Consider the following 22,023-nt stretch of genomic DNA (forward strand, 5'->3'; position numbering starts at 1 on the left):
ATAACTGTAATAATTAACCACAAGGAGTGTTTGTAGGAAATCATGAAATGACCCGCCCTTTAAAGTCTGTAGGCCTACTAACAAGCAGCTGCTGATCTTTTGACTAGATTTAACTTCAGTAAAAAATCATCAAAATTATATATCCCATGTATATACTGTATAAAATGCCAATAAGTATTTTCACCTGGCACATATAATTAAGATATAAAATATATTTATACTTTCTTTTTGAACACCAAGGTCAGGATGGCCGAGCGGTCTAAGGCGCCAGACTCAAGGTGTAAATCTTGACTCTTCTTCGGAGATTATGGGTGTTCTGGTCCACGAATGTGGGCGTGGGTTCGAATCCCACTCCTGACATTTGTTTTTGAAATTTGATAAAATGATGGTTCTATAATGAAATAAATAAGTATACAAAAAGGACACATTAAGGCTTCGTTCACATGCAATGTCTATTTTCTAAATTCTATTTTCTATTTTCGGTATGTCTTATGATCACGGTCTGTGCACTGAATATCCCGCGGCGTAATTACTGGCAGCGCGAGCCAGTTACTATAAGTTACTATAAGTAACTGTCTCGCGCTGCCAGTAATTACGCGGCGGGATATTCAGTGCACAGACCGTGATCATAAGATAGCGCGAATAGAAAATAGAATTTAGAAAATAGACATTGCATGTGAACGTGATCATAAGACCGTGATCATAAGATAGCGCGAATAGAAAATAGAATTTAGAAAATAGACATTGCATGTGAACGAAGCCTTAAATCGTTTCAGTACACCAGAAAATAAATTTTGATATTATGTCAAATGGTTGTTTTATCTATTTGTTTACTAACTTGATGAAACTTTCAGGTTACCCGTTCAACATGCCGGCTTTAATCAGAATTTTTACCAGCCATACTAACCATTAACATAAAAATTTATTTTAACCATAACTTTACTTCGATTAGCACTTTAATTTTGATTCGAATCTTATTATCAATGAAGCTCATTGAAGTCAGGATGGCCGAGCGGTCTAAGGCGTCAGACTCAAGGAAACTTGACTCTCTGTTGAAGAGTTTGTGGGTGTTCTGGTCCACGAATGTGGGCGTGGGTTCAAATCCCACTCCTGACAATACTTTTCCAATTTAAGAAAACAAATTATAAAGAAGGAGACAGTTGCATCAACACACATTTTAAAGCCGTGTCGGTATGTAAATAAATAATACATTTTGGATTCAAATATATCAAACAACTGCTAAATTTCTTAATTTCTTTTTATTTTGAAGTGAAACTGATCTGAAGACCCATTCTACATGTTGGTTTAGACAACCTTTTCACAAGCCATATGAAAGCGTTATCAGACTAAAAAAAGACGATAATGTAACTTGTCTTCAGCACTTTATTCTAACTTCTGATCCTTCTAAGCACCAGAATAATTTAGGATGGCCGAGCAGTCTAAGGCTCCAGACTCAAGGAGAAACCTTGACTCTTTTTAAGAGTTTGTTCTGTTCCCCGACTGACACTTTTTTTTGAATTTATACATATATTTATTTTTAATCAATATATATATATTTATATATTGATTAAAGGATAAATTAAGAGGTTGGAGGCATCTACGTACGGGTATAATAGGCCGGTTCCTATTCTAAAGAAAAGATATCTTTCATTCCGTCTGCTAAATGATTGTAATTGATAGATTCTGGGAATTACTCATATTTTCTGAAACCCAAAGCCTCTGCCTTTAGGGTAAGGAAATTCGCTGTGGAGGAGGGCGGAGACGAGGCGTGGGTGGAAAATGGGTGCAGCTATAGTGCAGGAGGTGGACCCATGTTGATATCTGATACCCAGCAACGTTATCGCAATCTGTTTTAGTAAAGAGTAATACAACATCTGATTAACAGAATAAATCAATGGCACAACGAAAATCAAATAATCGTTATGCAATTGGTATCTCGCACCGGTAGGGCCTATGTGTCAGCATGCGACTAACTTTAAGTGACCCGATGTCTGTAGATCTCTCTAAATTTATGATCTAAAAATCGAACGGAAGACAGTTGATTAAAAAATCAAGCCTATGTGATCGAACTCAAATCTGATCTGACCCAGGGAGGGGCAGATTGGGTTTCGATCACCTAGGCTTTGGCATTATCCCCTTCTCACTCTTAAAAGCAAATCGAAACAAAACCAAGCATTTTACTCTCCGTTTGCCCCGCTTATTATCTTTAATTTGTCCTAACTAAAGTTAGTTTTTGTGTAATTAAATAAACAATTTTACTCTTTGAACACGGCGATGCCAGTGTTGACTTGCTTAAAGAAGAAATGGCACTCACAATCAAAATAAGGGCTCCGCCCATTCACGGACAGCTGTCCTATAGCGCCATCTATTTAAAGTTACTTGACCTAAAATTCGACCGTATCGATGACGTCACTTCCAAACAAATAGGATTATGGAGCCTTGAAATTAGACAGAAGCGGGCCAGCGAACACAGGTGATTCTTTTAATCCATTTCGCTTGTATACACCAGACGAGGAGAAATGACAACTAGGGAAAGGTAGCAGGTGCTGGGACTCCTTCCAAGTGATGCATGGCTCGCGCAGTGCCAGAGACTTTTCACAAACGCCTGGGGAAATTTGAAAGTTTCCTCAAGCGGGCACTGAAGGATGAGAAAGCGGTAGAAAGGATTCGGGCCTACGAAGCCTGCATAGTTGTATGGGAAAAGGAGAAATATGGCTTTAAATTCATGGTGCTCGGAGATGAGTGTATATATCTCACGGAAAATCCGCCTAAAACCATCCAAGAGGCCGTCCCTTTTAAGGATGTAGTTAGCGTGGAACACGTAAGTTAAAAGCATTACATACTGCAGTATAACTTCTGGGACAAATTTGGTCATAGTTGTACTAGTAATACAAATGTGTTGTACACTTTTTGGTTGTTGCACGTACTGCATAGTGTAACTTTCTTCTTGTTTTGAACATGATGTTTTAAAATTGTAAAATACCAATTCCCCGATTACGACGCACTGCTAGATTGCACCTTCCATATGCAGCACGTTGATGTGCTCCTCCAGTGGTGTGGGAGGGGGTGTTGGCGTAGGATGGTTGATTGCAGTATGCTTTACTGGCAAAATGATCATTGTGTGTTTTACCACCCCTTCCCCCAAAATTAAATAAATATATGAATTTATAAATAAATATGTAAATAAATAAAATCCCGATTCTGCCACTGTTTTGACAAATAGACTAAGATTTCTACCATGAAGTTGAGCAAATGGAAGAGCTTTTTAACATGAAACTTGAGTATATGGCAGTGAATAATACCTACCAGTATAGGTTATTACATGTATGTATACTGGTACAAGTACTTATGAATACACACTGAAGTCTTATAGAAGGGCTAAAATAACCCTGAAATGTCAGTTTTATTTTTAAGTCAGTTGCAGCTGAGTGCATGTGCTATATGCATGAAAATATAGATTTTTCTTTTCATACGGTAATTTACTAATGCATGGTTTGCATGTTAGAACTACAACGCTCAATATAAGGTTGATCTGTACCATACATGATGTAGCATTAGCAGGATATTGTCCATGGGGCAGGTCACATAGTCTTACAATAAAAAATGGGGTGATCTGTGCTGAAAAGTTACTACTTGTACAGTAGCCTACTGACCACTGTCTAAGAACAGTAGCTAGTGAATGAAAATATAGATAATTTTGTAACTCCCCCCCCCCCTTTTAAGGGCCACTGTTAACACCACAGAGGGGTGTAGTTTACTAATACCTATTAAACTGAATTTGAAATTGGTTATTTAAGCATTGCAAATTGGAATAGTGGTTATCCCTTTACCAATACAATAATTAACAGATACCTGAAGCAACACTTCACAGTGAAACTGCTCTAACTGCTCAAATCACGTATATTTGGACATCAGTAGACAGACAAATAACTTAACATGTAGTTTACAATTTTAAGACTTAATCAAAGGGTTGCCATTTTGCTGTATGGTAATTAAGTGACAGTCTCCAAACTATTTTCTGTTAATATCAATTATAATAACTATTGACACGAATTAGGGCCTAATGCCATCTCAGGACTTCCTGTACTGATAAATAAAAGAAATTATCAAAGGTGAACTGCACTGTTGGACAAAGACAAGACCACTTGGCTAACTGAAGTACATTGTAGGAAGATGCATAGAAATATCCACAAGAGATTAACTCATTGGTGTTTTGTACAAAGATGGTCGGTCTTTCAATTATAGTAAAGATACACTCAATCAAGACATGCATTATTTGTAACTGTATACAATTACCATGGCAGAGTACATAGGTCTTCAGTAGATGTTTATATTTAGAAATAATGTGCCACATGCAATATCGCATGTCAGCTTATTGCATGTATTTCCTTGTATATTGTGGTCTATAGATGAATTGAATTGGTCTAGCTGTTGCATAATATTTTATTGAGACAATAACCAGTGCAAAATTGAGTTAAATCAATTTTGTATTGGGAAAAATGAAGTCAGTTTATTACTGGTAAACACAAATTTCATGCATATTTTTTAGTTGGATATTGAAGGAATTGCATCACAGCAGAAGATTAGCTTGTGTTAATGTTCTTATCACATATAATAATACTGCAATCTAAATCTAATTTCCTTTTCTATATTTCAGGTGAATGATTATCCTGACTTTCTGAGTGGGGAGCAGAGACTGAATACACAGCATATATCAGTCACATTTATGACACACGAACCACTGAAGGGCAAGAGAGGAAAAAATGATAAATCCCCCCATAGCTCTATGCAGGATATCTCCCAAGGGGGCAACAATAACAATCCTCCCATTAAAACTTCACTATTTAAATCCATTTCCGATGGTTTATTCAGAAGAGCAAAGTCTCCACGAAGCGAGGAGGTACGAGAAGAGAGGTTGTCATCGTCATCTCCCGTCCAAAAGCCGACCTTCAGTACTAGTTTTGATGAGGATGTTCTAGACGCCATGAAACAAGACGATGATTCTGAAGATGAAGACAAAGAGCTTCACAGTAGTGGAGAATTACACATGTCCAAGTCCATGCCAACTATGCAATTAAAGAAACTGAAGCTAGGGAGCAATGACTTGAAAGAGCAGTTGAAAACAAATCGTGTAAATAGCCCCGTCCCTTCATCAACCCGTCCTCTCCCTGCTCTACGCAATACAGACTCTCCTGGCCCAGATGGCAATAAGAAGACAGGGCCTCTTTATGAGATTCATAATAAAGCGCCTGAAAGAAAGCGGTCATTGGAGAGTGACCGCTCTGTTCCCAGTAGAAAGAGCAGTTCAAGATCCAGTAATTCAGATACTGAGAATTTGGGGTAGGTTGAGAGAATAGAAATGGTGGGTTGGTAGGTTGGGGGGGGGGGGGGGGGGGGAGGGGGGGGCAAGCAGCCGGAAGAAGTACAATAATTTTTAATAAATTCAAACACATTAATTAATCTATCTATTTACATAATTGTCTGATACCTGCCATAGTTTGATTAGGCAGCAGTGAAATAATTATATAATTTCTTCTTTATGATATGATAAGAATTTTATTACTTTATTGACAATTGATTTTATTTGCTTTGCGTCTTCAAGTAGATTATTTTATTGCCACAAAAACTATATTTATTGCCACAAAAACTATATATATAGTATAATGATCTAACAAACTTTTACTTAAGCCAGCAAGGAAAGAGTATTAAAGCTGCTATAATGATGTAGATTAGTCAAACTGTAGAGAGGAGATTGGGATTAATGAGATTAATAAGCAGGTGGTTATTGCTGGATGACCGCAACAATTTGATGTAATTATTAGTACGGCACGTGCAATTAACACCAGTATGGCATCTGTCGCTTAATAAACTGCAAATGATTTCCTTTTCCTGTCTAAGATGTTGTTCCAAGAGGAGACTAACATATTTACGTTAAATTACTCCATCAATTTTGTATCCGGTATGAGATGCAGTTGGCTGTATTCTAGTACTCATACAAATGATTCAGTTACTAGTAATCACTTATGAGTAATGGAAAAATGGTGTCAATTGTCCACGTGATTGATACAAGATTTTTCCATTTAAATATGAAGCAATTTTTTTCAGGGAGTAATTTTTCATTATAACTAAAGGACAAACAGTATTTACTCAGTACACAAATTAGTGATAGATTTTCAAAAAAAAAATTAAGCTGTTGAAAAATAAATTCTGGCACAAGCCTGGATGTTTATCTACAGTACTCTAACAACCTCTTGAATATATCATAAACATTTATATATCTATGTATGTATTTATTTCTATACCAGCTTAATCCCAAAGATAGACATCTCAGATGTTGAAGATGAGGCGTTTGGTGAAAAACTTGACGAAGCCCGTGAGGCAGAGTTACACATCTATATCCTGAATCTCCATTCCCCGATGCTCATGCTGATCAAGAGTGCCTGGGAAAACCATAAAATGGTGAGAAAAAAAAAAGAAATTGTTGATAGAAAATTAAATAATTTCTAAAGAAAGGAAAGGCTTTTTTGTCGCCTTTAAACAATTATTTTTAAAATTTTACCATCATAAGATTGGCAGAATTAAGATAAATTGATTGATGATGTAATCTCTTCAGTATGATTCAGGCAATTTTTAAATGAAAATAGCAAAGATGTGCAATGAAATGGCTTCGTTGGTAGTTTTTTTCTGGAGTTGGTGGTTTCAGATAGAAATTAGTTGAATCTGTCTAGACCACCCCGATTTCTTTTGCTCCCTCCTCCCAACTCATAATTATAACTTTAATTTTTCTTAAATTATTTTATTTATTTCTGTTTATTGGAATGCTTTTTTATCATTGCAGAGGGGGACTTTTCTGTTGGATGAGAATTACAGCCTGAAAACGATGCCGTCTCCCAGGCGTTCTGCTATGGACAGGTAAGCAGTGGCTGTTAATTGATGGTCAGTACTCCATTAGATATATTGTAGTTGAAAATGAATCTATAACAACAGCAAAAATATGTACTATGTAGTCAAAATGGACATTTCTATGAATCCTTTGATCCATCACTTGGGCGAATAATTTTGATCAAGTCGGTCATGATTGTGGTTTTGATGTTGCGTTAGTGAATTCGTCATTGAATGATTTTAAAAATTTTTTCTTGATATTACACTTGAATAATGTGTATGAGGTCTCTCTAAAATTCAGCCACATACTAGTACTGGAATATATCAACATATATTTAGCATGTATTTTTGTACTCGAACACTTTGAGTCCCTTATTAACCCTACCAGGACTGCTGTGCCTTACAGTCCTGTCAAACCAAAGGGGAAAAAGGGAAAATAACGGCACAAGAATATAAAAAAATCTATAGGGAAATCAGTCCCATACAGTTTGGGAGTTGCAACTGCCCACACTGGAAAATTAAATCTAACTCTAACTGTATGTTAGTTTGAGATAGAAACTGTGACAAAAAGATATTGATTGCACATCCACGGAGCATAATCACCAAGTTAAATGTCAATTACCTTACCCAGTAAATTGATCATCACCCTTAGTCTCACAGTATTGTTGGGTGATTTATCTCCACCCAGGATGTGGTTTTTTATCATTGTTGGCTAATTAGGAATGCTTGGAAACCCAGGGCGGAGTTAATGGACTTCTAGTCACACACAAAGTGTGATCACACCGTTCCCATTTGCTTGGTCGTCAGCTGTAATTATCTGGGTATTTCAAGCATATTATAGCGTAATGTAATTACAGTCTGGAAATTTTTCCTATAAATGATACACGTGCATTATTAGGACCATATTAAAAACATTCTGGGTAGTTGAAAAACTGTGTCAGTGCTTTAGGGTTTTAGTATGGAGTATTTCTTTCAGTATACATGGGACCATATTTTCAATGGAAAAATGATAACTGATTTAGTGTATTTAAATTATTATTATAATATTCAACTTGCAAGTTTATTTATTTAAGAATTGAATCGATTATTAACTGTTACCTAACTACAGTCTGAACAATTACTATTCAGACATGTTTTCAGAACAGGGTTTATGAGTACAATGGCAGACATATGTACTAGATATACATTAATAGTTGTACCCTCTTATATGCTGTAGCATGTACACCATCTTTCATACTCAGACGACTCATAATCACTGCTTCAAAGGTGTATTTCGTAATAGTAAGTGTTCGCTATTCATGTAAAGTCTAGCGGATAAAATGAACCAACACCTTGGGTCAACTTGCCCTGGCTTGAATGAGTACTTAATGATTCGTCATTGCAGAAGGATTGATCCTGAAAATAATGGTTCGGCGTGACACAGATTACTTTTTATTGGTTATGGTTGCTGGCCTGTGCAGTTATGTGGCACAATTAAACTGGACATTTACAAACTAGGGCATACTGGCAATAATGCAGATATTCTTTGCAATTTACTTAGACATTCGGATGTACTGTTTCAGATCATTGAAACATATCAATAGAAATTTTGTGCCATTCAACATTACTTTAGGGATAAGCTTCAAACCTTTTTGCTAAATATTTTACAAGAAGAGACCATCAGTTTCATTTGGGCAATTATGTTACATTTTTCAGTTAAATTTATAAGTCTAGTGGAGGTAAAGAAAAACTAAAAAATCCAAAATGAAATCAGGAAAAATGTTACATGCTAGTTCTAGTTTAGGTAGTTCAGCTGCATTGCAATTTTGATTTCTATATTTGATGAAATTTAGCCATTATAAAACTCTTTACTGCATATATCTATTGAAGGCCTGCATGAATAGTTTTCTTTAATCAGATTACAGTGAAGTGGTCAAAATTGATCAAGTACAATAATATATGTTGTCATATGAACATGTCTTTATCATATGGCAAACATAGTTTTATAAAATGCTAGCCTGATGGCGCCTGTTTAAGTTTGATCATATGTGCAAGCCTGCTGCCAACTTGTGCATGCACAAACATCCCTAAGTAAATAGCAAACATGTTATTGCTAGTTGCCTTGTAGAAACTTGAGGATAAGTGAAGCACCATAGAGTCAACTGCTTATAATTATAGCATAGTGCCAAATAACTGTGAAACCTAGGTCTGGTTTTTAGGGGGAAAGAAAAACTTTGGGAAAATCTGTCACAAGCATAAAACAGACTGTTTATCTGCCCTGTTCAATTGTGTGGCAAGACATAGGTTTGAAAGAGCTAAAACGTTGGTTTAAACCCGCTGTTTGTAAATATTCCATTGTGCCTGTATTTGGAGGACGGATGTTTGAATTGGCTATAGTCCCGCTGCCTGTTTTTCACACACCTGAAAGGAAGCATTGGGTTAGCTTTGCTCTGTAGTGTATTCATGTAGAAAGGCATTGGGTGTAAGTTGTGGGTCAGGAGGGAAGGGAAAGACAAGAGAAAAAAATCAATAGCTGATATATTTGCAAAGGTCAGGCCGTGTTTAGTCGGTATCGTAGGAGTGGGACTTTGTTGTGGCTGACAACAGTGTTGGAAGTTTGGATAAATCAACACGGGAAGAGCTGATTTATCGAGCTGTTAGATTACACTGATATAATTGCATACAGTGGATAATGCTGTTTTTGCCATTTTGTGTAGGGGTTGGTTTCTGACTGAAAATTTATTCTTTAACTCTCAGGCTGAAATTTTTAGGCTACTTTCACCCAAGACAAATTTTGTTGGTGGATTTCTTGATATTTCTTTTATTACAAATTATATACATTAACAATAAAAAATATAAGAAATATTTGTAAAAATTGATAAAAATATTAATATTTTTTTTTGTATTTTTATAAAAAAATAACAAATTGTTTACAATTACATGAAAAAAAGAAAAGAAGAAAATGATAAAAGGAAATAGGCATCAGTGTATTTATTGACCAAGCACATATAGCTACAACTTTTTTCATGAGATACAGTATGCCATGTAAATTAATGCCAGTATAAAGATTTTATTATGGCTTTGGCTCTCTTTCACTTTGCCACATGTTAATGTCAGTTCCTTGAGAAGACTGAGAAGACTTTTGACATAACAGACTGCGCAGTCAATGCTTTGTACTTTGTACTGAAACACAAGTAGCGTGTTTTGCATAGAATGATCACGATTTATGCAATCTGAGTGAAGTGCTATTGAAATTACTTAGCTGTTCGTGCGGATATTACAAAGTGAAATAGCAGAATGTTATTAAATATACTGAATTCTGCCAAGAGTGTATGTAAAACAATACGTATGATTGCCATTCTTAGTATGGTATGTGAAGTTTTTTTCTATAAAGGAAGGCATCCAATTATAGTATTAATTTCATTGGTTTCATTTGCACTATGATATTTTGCTTTATTTCATTCTATCCAGTTATTATATTTGGCTGTCTCGACATACATGTTGCAAATCTCTGCTTCAGATTAGGCTCAGAATGAGCTCTTCATAAATCCATTTTTTAAGTTAAACCTCAAAGCTGCATGTACATTATTATACACCTACTGTTTATGATTATTTTAGTAACAGCACATAATGTGCCGTCATTTTAATAGGCTCAGTTTTAGGGACAGGCATGAAGCCCAGATTGGCCATTGTGCAACTGTGCAATTTGTATTGAGACCAGTTAACACATGCTCCATTCACGTGTATACCTTTGTGTACACTATGGCCCTTCCATAGTTGTATGGTACACGGTTTGTGTGACTTAAAACCCATTGTTCAAGGGGGTTATGCTTAACAAGGGTTTTAATTCCATTTGCGATTATTGTGGTGGGAAATGTCTCATTATATTAAAGGTGTATGGTGCTCGTATTAGTTTACAAGGACTCAGATGTTAATAGGATTGATACGTAAACCGTGACTGTTTTATTGTGTTTATTTCATATTATGGGGTTGCCTGTAAACAAGTGCAGATATAACATTAATCATCGTAGTATTATGTATATCTGATTTATTATTTAGATATAAAGTAGACTATTTTTCCCCTTGCTTAGACAATCTATGGTTAAGTCATTTTATGTAATTGTTAAGAAGTACAGTGTACTGTGTCATGTTTTGTGAAAATACATCAAAGTAAAGAATTTATCTCAGAAACTCTGGCATACACTAAATCATGTCCTGAAATGTCTTTTACTCCTCTCATCAGCCTGTTATCTGTCAAAAACATTTCAGCTATGTCCTTAACAGTAAAGCTGACAGCCTGATACGTTATCATTGATCTTGACTTTAGATTAATTAATTATGAATAATTGAAAGCACTGAAAATATATATTACATATTCAATATATAACCATAGAGTGCAAAATATAATATATACCAGGTGTGATTTTACTGAATTGCTGTCACACAATATATACTATCAAGCAGATTAAAAGTAAGCATCCCACATTTTTATTTCTCAAAACTACTTGGCATATTTCTTCTCCATGGATATATATATGATAATATTATGATTAACTTTTGACAGAGTGACTTTGGTATTCACCCATTTGCATTCAGTATATAGTCAATTTTAAGGCAGTTATTTTGCAATACAAATTCAAGGCTTTTTATTCCCAATCAAAAAACCTGAAATATCTTTTAACTGGTACTTGTAGATCGACAGTTTGCATATTTATTTGGCACATCATATTAGATTGTGCTTGTTGGGAAAAATTGGGTACAGTGATTGTGCTTTTCTCATCCAATGCATTATTTCATCTTTCATGGATGTGCACTTTAGTACACATGCACACACACACACACACACACACACACCATAAATGCGTAAGTTCAGCTGATAATGTAATTTTGGGCGTACATGAAATTTTTATGCTTTTCAGCGAAAAACTGGTGCTTCTGTTTGGTCAGTTAAAACGAGAACTATTCAGTGCCAATTCTATGGAGGAGGTGTTCAGACTAATGCAAGAACTGAAGACAGCAACTGAGAAAAATATGGCTCTCAAGAAATTCTTTTGGAAGGTGAGTATGCTTATCAGGTTTTCCCTTTCTTCAGTCTGTTCAATATGATAAACAATTTAGCTATAAGTGAAGAAGATTTCAGTTTTTGGACAATAGGAAAATATTGCAAAAAGAAATGACTCTGATGTATTTGAATAGATAGACTAAACCTTCATTTTTTGTGTCAGAGATTACATTTTGTTGACTAATAAAGTGCAAAATTGTAGAAAAATGATAATATTTTAAAAATTACTTTTAGCACAATTCCAACTCCATTTAAAGTGCAGATTCTTATCTTACAAGGACATATGGATTTTGATAAATTAATAAATAATTTTTGTAGGAATATGTTTGTGAGAGTAACATCAGACCTTTTTTTACTCCAAAGTTGTTTGTACAGCAGCCAGAAATGTAAAACCCCTTTTTACTGAGATGAATAACAGATACATAAATACAATATCAGATAATGAGATTCTAATCCATTCTTTTTCCTTTCAGTCCCCAGATCTGATAATGAGATTCCAATCCACTCTTTTTCCTTTCAGTCCCCAGATCTGATAATGAGATTCTAATCCATTATTTTTTCCTTTCAGTCCTCAGATCTGTTTAACTTCATCGTCCATCAGCTCCAGAAGTACCTTCCCAAGTCTCCGCACAGTATGCAGGGAGACAAGGCAAGAACACAGAGAGCAGATGAATTTGAGTAAGGAACACCTCAAGAGATAATATTGATCTAACAGATCTTAAAAAAGTTCATTGGGCTGGTAGATTTACTGTACATGAATTGTTGAATTAATAATTACACAGCCAATTGAGTAGAGCGGAAAATTTGACGATAGGAAAGCATTGTCTGTGTAATTATTTATTCAACAATTCATTGATCTAACAGTGTTTATGTGTGATTCATATTATGTTTTATAGTTGTGAATTTGACAGGGATCATCATTTTCACAAGTCTACAAAGCGTAGTCTTTTTGCCAGACACCTCCATATTGTAAACAGAATTGCAGTGAATATGGGGGTCAAGGTCTTGAAAAAACTTTTTATCTGTTTATGTATTATTATTTATTTATCTGTTCAATTATTTATTTATTCATCATTATTATTGTTATTATAAATTTTATTTTTGTTGTTCAATGCTGATGTAAATAAACACTTCTTTTGCAGACTAGTTGTTCTTCTAGTGGACACATTAGCGCTGATGTTTCGAGAGACAGAGATCTTACCCACCCGGCTGCAGTGTCTTAAGTCAGGCAAGGGAAAAGCTTCGGTGGACCTGATGACGGTGCTGACCTGCCTGCCTGAGGTGCCACAGAAGTACAAGCCACCGTCCAGTAAAGCCGCCGCCCTGCTGATGACATCACAGGCAGACCAGTGGAAGTGTCTGGCCGATGCTGAGGTACGGGTGGTGTCTGCATCTTGTGATAGGCTGCAATCAGATCTGATGACCTGCGGACTAACTGGTCTGCAGATTAAATATGGCTGACCCCACATAAAAGTGATGCTGCTTATCCCCTAATGGTCTCCCCACCTACCACACAATTAAACGGATTAAATATGAGCTCTGAGATTTAATTGCTATGCTACTGCAGAGCTGCGCATGTGGTAGGCGGGGAGACCATAAGGGGATTAGCAGCATCGATTTAAAGTGGATAAACCAAATTTGATCCATGGATCAGTAAGTCTGCAGCTCAACTTGTTCTGAAAGTGCCTTTAGAGTAAAATGGGGTGGTTATATGGGGGTGGGTGGTGGAGGGGGGTGTACTTAAAGAGCTAATTGAGATCAGGGCCTAGATGGTTAAAGATAAGACCCAAAAACAAAAAGTTGGTCTCAACTTATAGACCAACTACTTGATCTTTGACTACTTCAGTTCCAAAATTTCAAAATATAAGTCTAGTCTGACGAGTTTTCACTACCTCATCCTGTAAAACTGTAACCCTTCTGATTTCTTTTATAATCATAAATAAATTTAAATATGATTTTATGTCATTGTTTGTATTTTCCTGTTGTAAAAATGAACTTGTCACTGCAGATTTCTCAGCTGGTGACCGAATTCACGGACATGGCTGCTGTAGTGCTGTTTGAACTAATGGTCATTGCAAAAAATGTAAGTATACAGTGAACCACCAGCAATTCATTTTTTCTGGGCTATTTTATAGAAGTGTAATATACTGTTTTATAAAATGGATCAATAATTAAAAAAATAATTTTATTCTATGCTAATTTTTAAATGTTGTATAATTTTGCTCTTCACATGTACAGTGTACGGATGAAAATTAAATGTATTCATGATATAGACAATACTGGATTGAAGTTATATTTATTTCGTTCTGGGCCTGTTGTGAATGATAATTATTATTCATGTATATACCCTAGTATGGCATGCAAGAAGTTCTCACCCTGAGTCTCAGAGCACTGACTCTAACTCCTCTTCTACTCATTACGTCTGTATAGTTGTAATTGTCCCATATGTGGGGCTTATCCAATAGACTTTCCTCAATCTGAAACTCGGGGTGATAGGTCTAGGTCATATTTTTACATGCACGTCACCATAGCATGCACTATACATATAACTCTCATGTAACCTATATTATTCCTATATAGACACTTTGGATGGACATAGAGGTATAACTACATTGTAGCTCATTATGGGTTGAATGTGGATGCATGGGCATGGTTTTTCTCAATCTCTTACTTCAGACTCAAATTACACTATCTGATCTCTTTTTCCAACTCCATTATTTTCATTAATTTGTATTTGGGTTGTATTAAATGTCAGCTTGACCCCTTTCAAAGAAAAAAGCTTTTGAATTTATTTATTTATTTATTTTTTGGGGGGGGGGTACGTATTTGCTGAAAATCATGACTTTGAGATTTGAAAAAGATTTTTATTGATATTATTATAATAATTATAATTATTATTGTCAGAAAAAAATATTCATGTTAAACTTTGTTTTTGTCAACAGCTGACATTCAGTACCCACCCTAGAAATATCTGGTTCTTCTTTTGATTCTACTAGTGTAATCAGGTTGACAGATTTTTATTTACAATCTGTATTTCATCTCCAGTTTTCATAATTTTATGGTTAATTTCTGTGATTTTCATCAATACTTTTTCTTTTCGTATGGTTTACGTATTGGGGCCACATCTTTTAGCATAACCTAAAATTTACATTTTTAATATCTAAATAATTATGATTGATATTCAAAACATCTTGGTTATTTTATTGTTTTACTAATTAAGAATTCAAAAAGATATTTTTTACCTAGAAATAAAGTTATTTCTAAATCGTCCTGATGAATTGTGAACGAGACTTGAAACCTAAATCAGACCTTCTGATTTTGAATCAAATTAAGACATTTTTTTTGCTTTGATTTCCACTTATTTGACACATCAAATATTGTAAACCATATGATGAAAATTCTTGACCTTCTTTTAAATTATTTGTTATTATCTTACTATTATATGTTCTTTTTAGTATTGTGATTTTTCTCAAGTTTGATGATGTAATATGCTAGAATTGAGAATAGCGTGCTTGTGCTTCATGTGCTTATGTAGATTGACCGAACAATGTACCATCTATGAGAGATTGCATGATTGGTTCCTTGTCAAATAATAGTTGCTTGCTGCCCCCGCTCTGGAAATTAATTTATATACTTTTTTCCTAATATTGAATTTTACGTGCATAGTTTTTGCTGCTAATTGCATCATAACACAATATGTAAAATGCTAAGAAATAACAGTTACTTAAACAACTCAACATTTCTGTACTGTTTACTAGTCTAAGAGTGTTATGCTTTTCATGATTTTTAACAAAAAAGAACACAGGATATAACTGAAACACTAAGTCCTGTTTCCTCCCAGAGTTAGAAAAGGGTTTTTAACAAAGATATTTATTTAATATAAAGATATATCATCATCATTAACTGTTACATTGTGTGATAACAGGCCAACTGGGAAGATAAAGAAGATGCTTTCTTCAACATCAGCTGGATGATGAAAATCCTAGAAAAAATGAGGACCACAGTGAGTCTTTTTATTCATTTATAATAATAATTATTATATTTAAGTAGGTTGAGACATAACCTGCGGTCCAGGTTTAAGTGAAACCCCTTTTTCAAAATTTCATTACCTTTAAACAATTTAAGTAATTTATCAAATTATATTATATTATATTAAATATGTGGTTTAATAATCTATTTTCTATATTTATTTATCCTAACTATTTTTGAAGGACCCTTTTAAATGAAGTCAAAATTTCACATTGTTCATTTTGCTACTTCAGTATAATACAGTACTGTAATGGAAGGGGGGGGGGGGATAAGAAAGAGGTATTATTTTGTTCTTTTCAAGACTACCAGTGTGACAATTCTTTTTGTTCAATATGGAGCTTTTTTCATCAATTTTAGGAAAAGTTTATTGAGAGGGTGACCACCTCCGCACTTCATTATATTGCACCTTCAAAGCGAGTGGAGCTGACACCACAGGAAGCGGTGCTGGTGTTCCAGCAGTTCTATGTGCTGCAAACATTTATCAAATACAACGAACCCATTGCCACTTACATCAGAAATAACTACACAGAGGAATTCAAGTGAGTCAAATTCTCTAACATCGCATTTCAAACAGATTGTGCATTGATTTTAAAAAATTTGTTTTCTTGTATTGAAAAAAGGCTGTGTTACACTCAGATTTCAGCTCTGTCTCATTATAATATTGGCTTATTCTCCAGAGCCCCTAATTTATTATTTTGATTCACAATCTGAACAACACTTTCAATTTTTCTTTCATTCCTTCATACTGTTAGTACATCCTTTGGTGAAATATTTTTTTCATTGTCTTGCGTAAAGATATTATAAAATATATAGTAAATGTAGCATGGCTCATAGGAAAAAAAAAACAAGCTTAGTCCCTATAGAAATACAACATATTTCTTATCCCCATTCTTGACTTTGCAGGTATTTTGTCCAAGCACCAGTTATAGCAGAGAAGCTACCCAAACACTACCCCATCACTGAGTGGGCTGTGAGCCTCATAGAACAGGTGACATCACATGTCTTAGAAAAGAAGGTCAGATTGCAGTAGTTGAGATATTCATACAGTCATTTGTAGAAGCCAGATTGTTGTTGTTGAGACTTGAAAGTACAGCCATTTGATAGAGAAGTCAAACTGCAGTTGTTGAAGCAGTGCATTCCAAAAAAATACACACAGACAGTGTCATCAGGGAAGAACATGGCAGTAATATGGAGTTAGCCAAACCAAAGAACACAAACAATCTTTTTGTAGAGCATTTAAACTAACTAATGGACACTGCCTGTATTAGCTGAGCCTGAGAATAATTGAGAGAGAACAATATATGGGATCAGAATGGAGTAGTGAGACCAGGCACATTCCACTAAAATGGTGACATAATCGATGTGAAAATGCAACCGTTTCAGTTGAGGTAAGGGGAATTATTATTTGAGAGAAGATTTTAAAGAATTTGCTTGTAAATCTGTTCACTGTTAGTAACTATAAGCTATACATTTACGAGTAAATCATGATATAAAATTTAGTACTGCTATGTGTGCACCAAATAATAAATAAGGGGTTGTGAATGAAATATATACAATATTGAATACTTTATACAAAGCTATGGGTTGGATTTTTCCCAGATATATTGAATTCACTCTTCATTTTTTGCTTCATACACAAGAAGTATGTTTACATTGGTTGTGACATTTTTTTTATAAACTCCATATATTTTTTTCAATTTTCTTCTCTTGGTTGTGCTAGTCATGACTGTGATTCTCAACTATAAAGGAATTATAGACTTAACCCTTAAATGTACCATGCTTACAACATTAGTTTAAGTTTTACTCTATTTGTTAATATAGCAAAGTTTTATTGTACCACCAGCGTAGGCGCTGGCGGTACACATGGTTTTTAGTCCCGACCCGTATGTTCCGCCGGCTCCGCCGGCTCCTACGGCTCTGCCGCCAAGTCACCATTACCGCTTCTCCTCCTAGACGGTAAGGGCCTCCATACCCATCTCTTGGATTTAGGTCACGTATAATCTCAACTCGTTCCACGTAAAATTTGGGCTTTGTCAGTATTGGGGTCTAGGTGTGGCACTCATTGCAATGCACCCTTGTCCAAAAATGGCAAAATTAAATGCTAATTATCTCCCCTACGGAAGGAATTATGGGAAAAATTTCTACAGACAGCTTTCCAAAAGTCATATGTGTAGATTTCAAATATGCCCTTGGATTTGACCTTTGACCTTTATTTCAAGGTCAAACGGGCCAAAATTTTCAAAAAAACAAAATTTTTGCCGAAAAAAAAATTATTTGCTCTCTTATTCAGACACCACGCAGACACTGTGACCTTGGAATTGACCTTTGACCTACCTTACGATGAACTTAACTTTGATTGTACCATTTTTAGTTATATATATATTTTTTGCATATTTTGAAAATTCTTGTTGATTGCATTTTTACAGCTTGTCAAGCACAAGACTGGTGGCTGTGTTCCTTATTTTGTGTATGTGGGGGTCTATACGAATGCGCTTGCTCCAGCTGGTGGTACAATATTCGGAGCCGGTATCGCCTCTCTGATCCTCTAGTTAACATCTGTTTTAGCATCAGACAAATTGTTAATATCAAGTAGGTTCCTGAGGAAATTCAGTTGTCTGGTAGTGAATCTATTGGAGTTTGATGTTTGATTGTGTTGCAGACAGAATTAGGTTTTTGTATTGCCGATGTTAGTTTCATCTGACATAAATTGCCATGCTGTCATCACATTGCCATAGTTGTGACATGTTATGATCCTTAGAAATATTGAAAATTGAAACTTCATGGAAATATATCTAATAATTAGTAACTGTGTATGACATGATTTAACCACCAAGATGAAAAGCCCTAGTTACTTTTATACACCATGTGGAAATATTCGTTTTTCAGGGTTATTGAGTATGTAATGGAGCATACTATCCCTATGATCTTTAAATCCGTCCTGCATTTGATTTCAATTTCATTTAATTTAGATACTAGACCAAATATCCTATAAGGTCAAGTTACATCCACAAACATATCTTTATTTAGTATTAAGGTTATTATGTTGCTTCAGTTTTGTGCTAAAACTCAAAATAACTTTTTGTGTAGCATTAGTTTCATGTATTTTTATATCAATCATTTAATCATTGTTAATTGCTTTTAGATCAATATGTTGATGACCGATGTTGTATTGAAAGACATTGATTTTATCCTTTAACCTGTAATCTTGGATATATATATATATATATATATATATATATATATATATATATATATATATATACCAACATTTACTTTCTTTATCATCAGTGATCATTTAATACCTTGTTAAGAGCTTCTTATAGAATTTTTTATTTACTGTTAAGTTAATGGTTGCATTTTTAAAAGCACCTTTTTTACATTGTAAAATACTTTTACCAAATACAAATACATGTACCATATGAAAGTATATAATAGAGTAAGCATGGCATTGCCTTGTATTTTTGTTATAGTTTTTTTTTTTTTTCTTGTATTATAATTTGTTACAGCAAGTTTAAGTTTATATATAATGCTAAAAGGGCTGGTAAAATGGTCAAACACACTTTTATGGGAGTCAACCGAGATAGCCTAAAGTCCAAGCACAAAATCAAACGAGATTTTGTGGTATTTGGTAGAGAGTAGGTTTAGATACTACGTTGGGCTAGTGATTGTCAGGTGCTACAATGAACAAAAGGCGATAGACTTTACCTACATCATATTAATCTGGATGTTTTTTCAAAATATCTCAAATATCTCAAAATATCTCAGATAATCTGTCGAATTACAGTCTGTTGCACAACAGTTCAAATTCACCGCGTTTTGGGTGTTGCTTTTGTACTGCTTTCTAAGATGACATTCCCGGTGCATAGTATTTCACCTTTATTACTGAAAAGTGAACCCAACTTAGCACAGATTCCAGAATGCTTTCTAGTACCATAGAACATCATGCAGTGTTGTAGCCTTCTTTTAGGCTGTCTTGGATGATCCTCATGTTAACACATTTTTTCTCGGTATCATATATTTATATAGATATCATATTAAATAAGAATGAATCCATGTGATTCTGTAGTAATTGAATCCAAAGTTTAAATCATCATAGCAAAAAAACTAACATTGTTACCTACTAGTATCATTTTTAGTATGAATATGGATGCAGTAGTGTCAACTGTGGATGTAAAAAAATTGAGAAAAATCTTTCACACTAAAATATTATGAGGACATTACCTTAAGTATAATTTTGTGTATTGAATGTAATACAATTAGTTCTATATATATATATATATATATATACATTATACGGAAAGTTAACTCAGATCTGTTTGTATGTACTAATGAATACAATTAGTAACCATTATATTATGTGCTTTGCAGTCTAGTCCTGTGAAGAAAAAAAAAGCTACAAATGCAGCTGTGATAATGTACATAGCTTATATTGCTGTCTCAATTATTACACCGTGATTGATCTGACCCATCCAATTTGTTGATTTTGTTTGGTGTGACACCCTGCTGAACATTAGCTGTGTTTAAAGTGACTCTTCAAGGTTAATTGTGTTAGTTGAGATACTGCAGATTGTGATAGTTGAGATGCTGCAGAACATTTGTTGCATTACGTGTGACAGACTGCTGAATTTGAATTGGAATGTTCACACAAAGTAAAAGAAACGGTAGAACCAAAAGATAAGTTTCATTTTTTTTTATATTTAGACAGCAGAGTTGTGTAAAGCATGCTAAAAACTGATGTATTTGATACTGACACATTTTACTGAGATTTAATAGTCAAGTCCGTTATATATGAGTATGTCCAATTTCTTTATCTAAATTCAGCTTCCTGTAATGGAGTTAATGTACTGATGGTTGTGTTATGATTCAGACAAGCTGAGCTAGCTGAACATGAAGTGTATTTTTTGTTTAATAAATGTAACCAGATGATATTTAGCCCTGGTTAGTTATCTCATTTGTGAAAGTGTCTGAAATGAACAATGATACAGGAATCCTGGTATATGCGAGAAACAGCAAGAGTGGCTACATGTAGGAGATAATACACTAACTCTGGGTTTAGTTTTCTCAACATGTGCTGCAGTACAAGTCTGATGCATCATTTATCAGAATATATACGTATATGACTTGATGTTTTTTTTATGAAGGTAGACCCATGTGGTATTCTGCAGTTGATATATTAAACAGATCCCTTAACAGCAAGGTCAACAGCAATTTTTGGATGTTAGGAATATCAAACTAACATAATGCTCCAGGTCCATGAGTTCAATTAACACTTTGAAAATGCCAGTTTGAGAAAAATTAAAATTCCACATAAAATTGCAAAAATTCAAGAAATAGAAATTAACATTCAAGATAATTTTTCCAGCTGAATATCAATAGTAAGAATCATTTAACTATAAGTTACAAAATAATAAGTTAAGCACAAAATAATTTTTTGGTCAATTTTAATGCAATATAACATAATGCTTAACAGCATAAACATCACCAATATTCTATAATATAACAAAAATATTTAGAGAAAATTCAGGAAATGTGACCAACAGTTCTGTAAATAAGAAGACAAAAGGTAAAATGGTTTTCAACAGATCATGTTTTACTTCTCTGTGTCTGTACATAAAAAGGTCAGTCAAGTCAATGTGATGAATGTTTTAGGCAATAAATTGACTGCTTTCTGTCAGAATAAAAATGGCTACTCTGACCACAGTTGTTACACATGTGGATGGCTTCAAAACAGAACAAATGGCAATGGCAGCACAAGTTGGGACTAAACTAAATGGCCTAAAATACATCCAGATTACTGTTGCCCTTGACTGACTGGAACAGAAAGACTCAGTCACAGCCCAAAAATGTGAGCTGTTTCAGAGAGTGCTCCTCCCAAATGTGTCCTCCATGTTTTAATGCAACATTCTTAATAGGACTTATGAGTCTCTACTGAAAAGATTGAGTGTTTTTTATTTTATTTTATTAATTCTAATTATATATATATATATATATAATTAGAATAAATAAATAAAAAAAACACTACACATGTATCAACCCCAACTCTGAGTTTCATGGGCATACCCAAAAGTTAT

General features: G+C 34.5%; 1 protein-coding gene and 2 non-coding genes across 4 annotated transcripts; all 3 read left to right on the forward strand.

The window, feature by feature from the left end:
• Positions 1 to 240: 240 nt before the first annotated feature.
• On the forward strand, positions 241 to 360 carry Trnal-caa (transfer RNA leucine (anticodon CAA)). The gene is made up of 2 exons: positions 241 to 278; positions 315 to 360. It is a non-coding gene; the product is annotated as a tRNA-Leu (tRNA).
• Positions 361 to 998: 638 nt separating this feature from the next.
• On the forward strand, positions 999 to 1,116 carry Trnal-caa (transfer RNA leucine (anticodon CAA)). Its single transcript has 2 exons — positions 999 to 1,036; positions 1,071 to 1,116. It is a non-coding gene; the product is annotated as a tRNA-Leu (tRNA).
• A 1,291-nt stretch (positions 1,117 to 2,407) lies between these two features.
• Positions 2,408 to 20,880, forward strand: LOC106151328 (uncharacterized protein C12orf56). Of its 2 annotated transcripts, XM_013524544.2 has the most exons (12): positions 2,408 to 2,821; positions 4,658 to 5,340; positions 6,306 to 6,459; positions 6,839 to 6,912; positions 11,781 to 11,919; positions 12,492 to 12,601; positions 13,066 to 13,297; positions 13,932 to 14,006; positions 14,504 to 14,524; positions 15,849 to 15,926; positions 16,310 to 16,491; positions 16,856 to 20,880. In XM_013524544.2, exons 1-12 carry the CDS (start codon positions 2,570 to 2,572, stop codon positions 16,980 to 16,982), a joined length of 2,127 nt encoding a protein of 708 aa, XP_013379998.1. In that variant the 5' UTR covers positions 2,408 to 2,569; the 3' UTR covers positions 16,983 to 20,880. The 2 variants fall into 2 exon arrangements, with proteins under 2 accessions (XP_013379998.1, XP_013379999.1); XM_013524545.2 differs by lacking the exon at positions 14,504 to 14,524.
• Positions 20,881 to 22,023: the final 1,143 nt, after the last annotated feature.

The sequence above is a fragment of the Lingula anatina genome, chromosome 6 (genome assembly GCF_051362555.1).
Source record: "Lingula anatina isolate TDL-2025a chromosome 6, LinAna3.0, whole genome shotgun sequence".
NCBI lineage: Eukaryota > Metazoa > Brachiopoda > Lingulata > Lingulida > Lingulidae > Lingula > Lingula anatina.

What these genes read in the sequence shown, in the direction of transcription:
- LOC106151328 (XM_013524544.2), top strand. Translation starts at nt 2,570, where the DNA reads ATGGCTCGCGCAGTGCCAGAGACTTTTCACAAACGCCTGGGGAAATTT. An exon ending in CCTGGGAAAACCATAAAATG is followed by an intron (nt 6,460 to 6,838) that starts GTGAGAAAAAAA and finishes TTATCATTGCAG; the next exon opens with AGGGGGACTTTTCTGTTGGA. An exon ending in AACTACACAGAGGAATTCAA is followed by an intron (nt 16,492 to 16,855) that starts GTGAGTCAAATT and finishes TTGACTTTGCAG; the next exon opens with GTATTTTGTCCAAGCACCAG.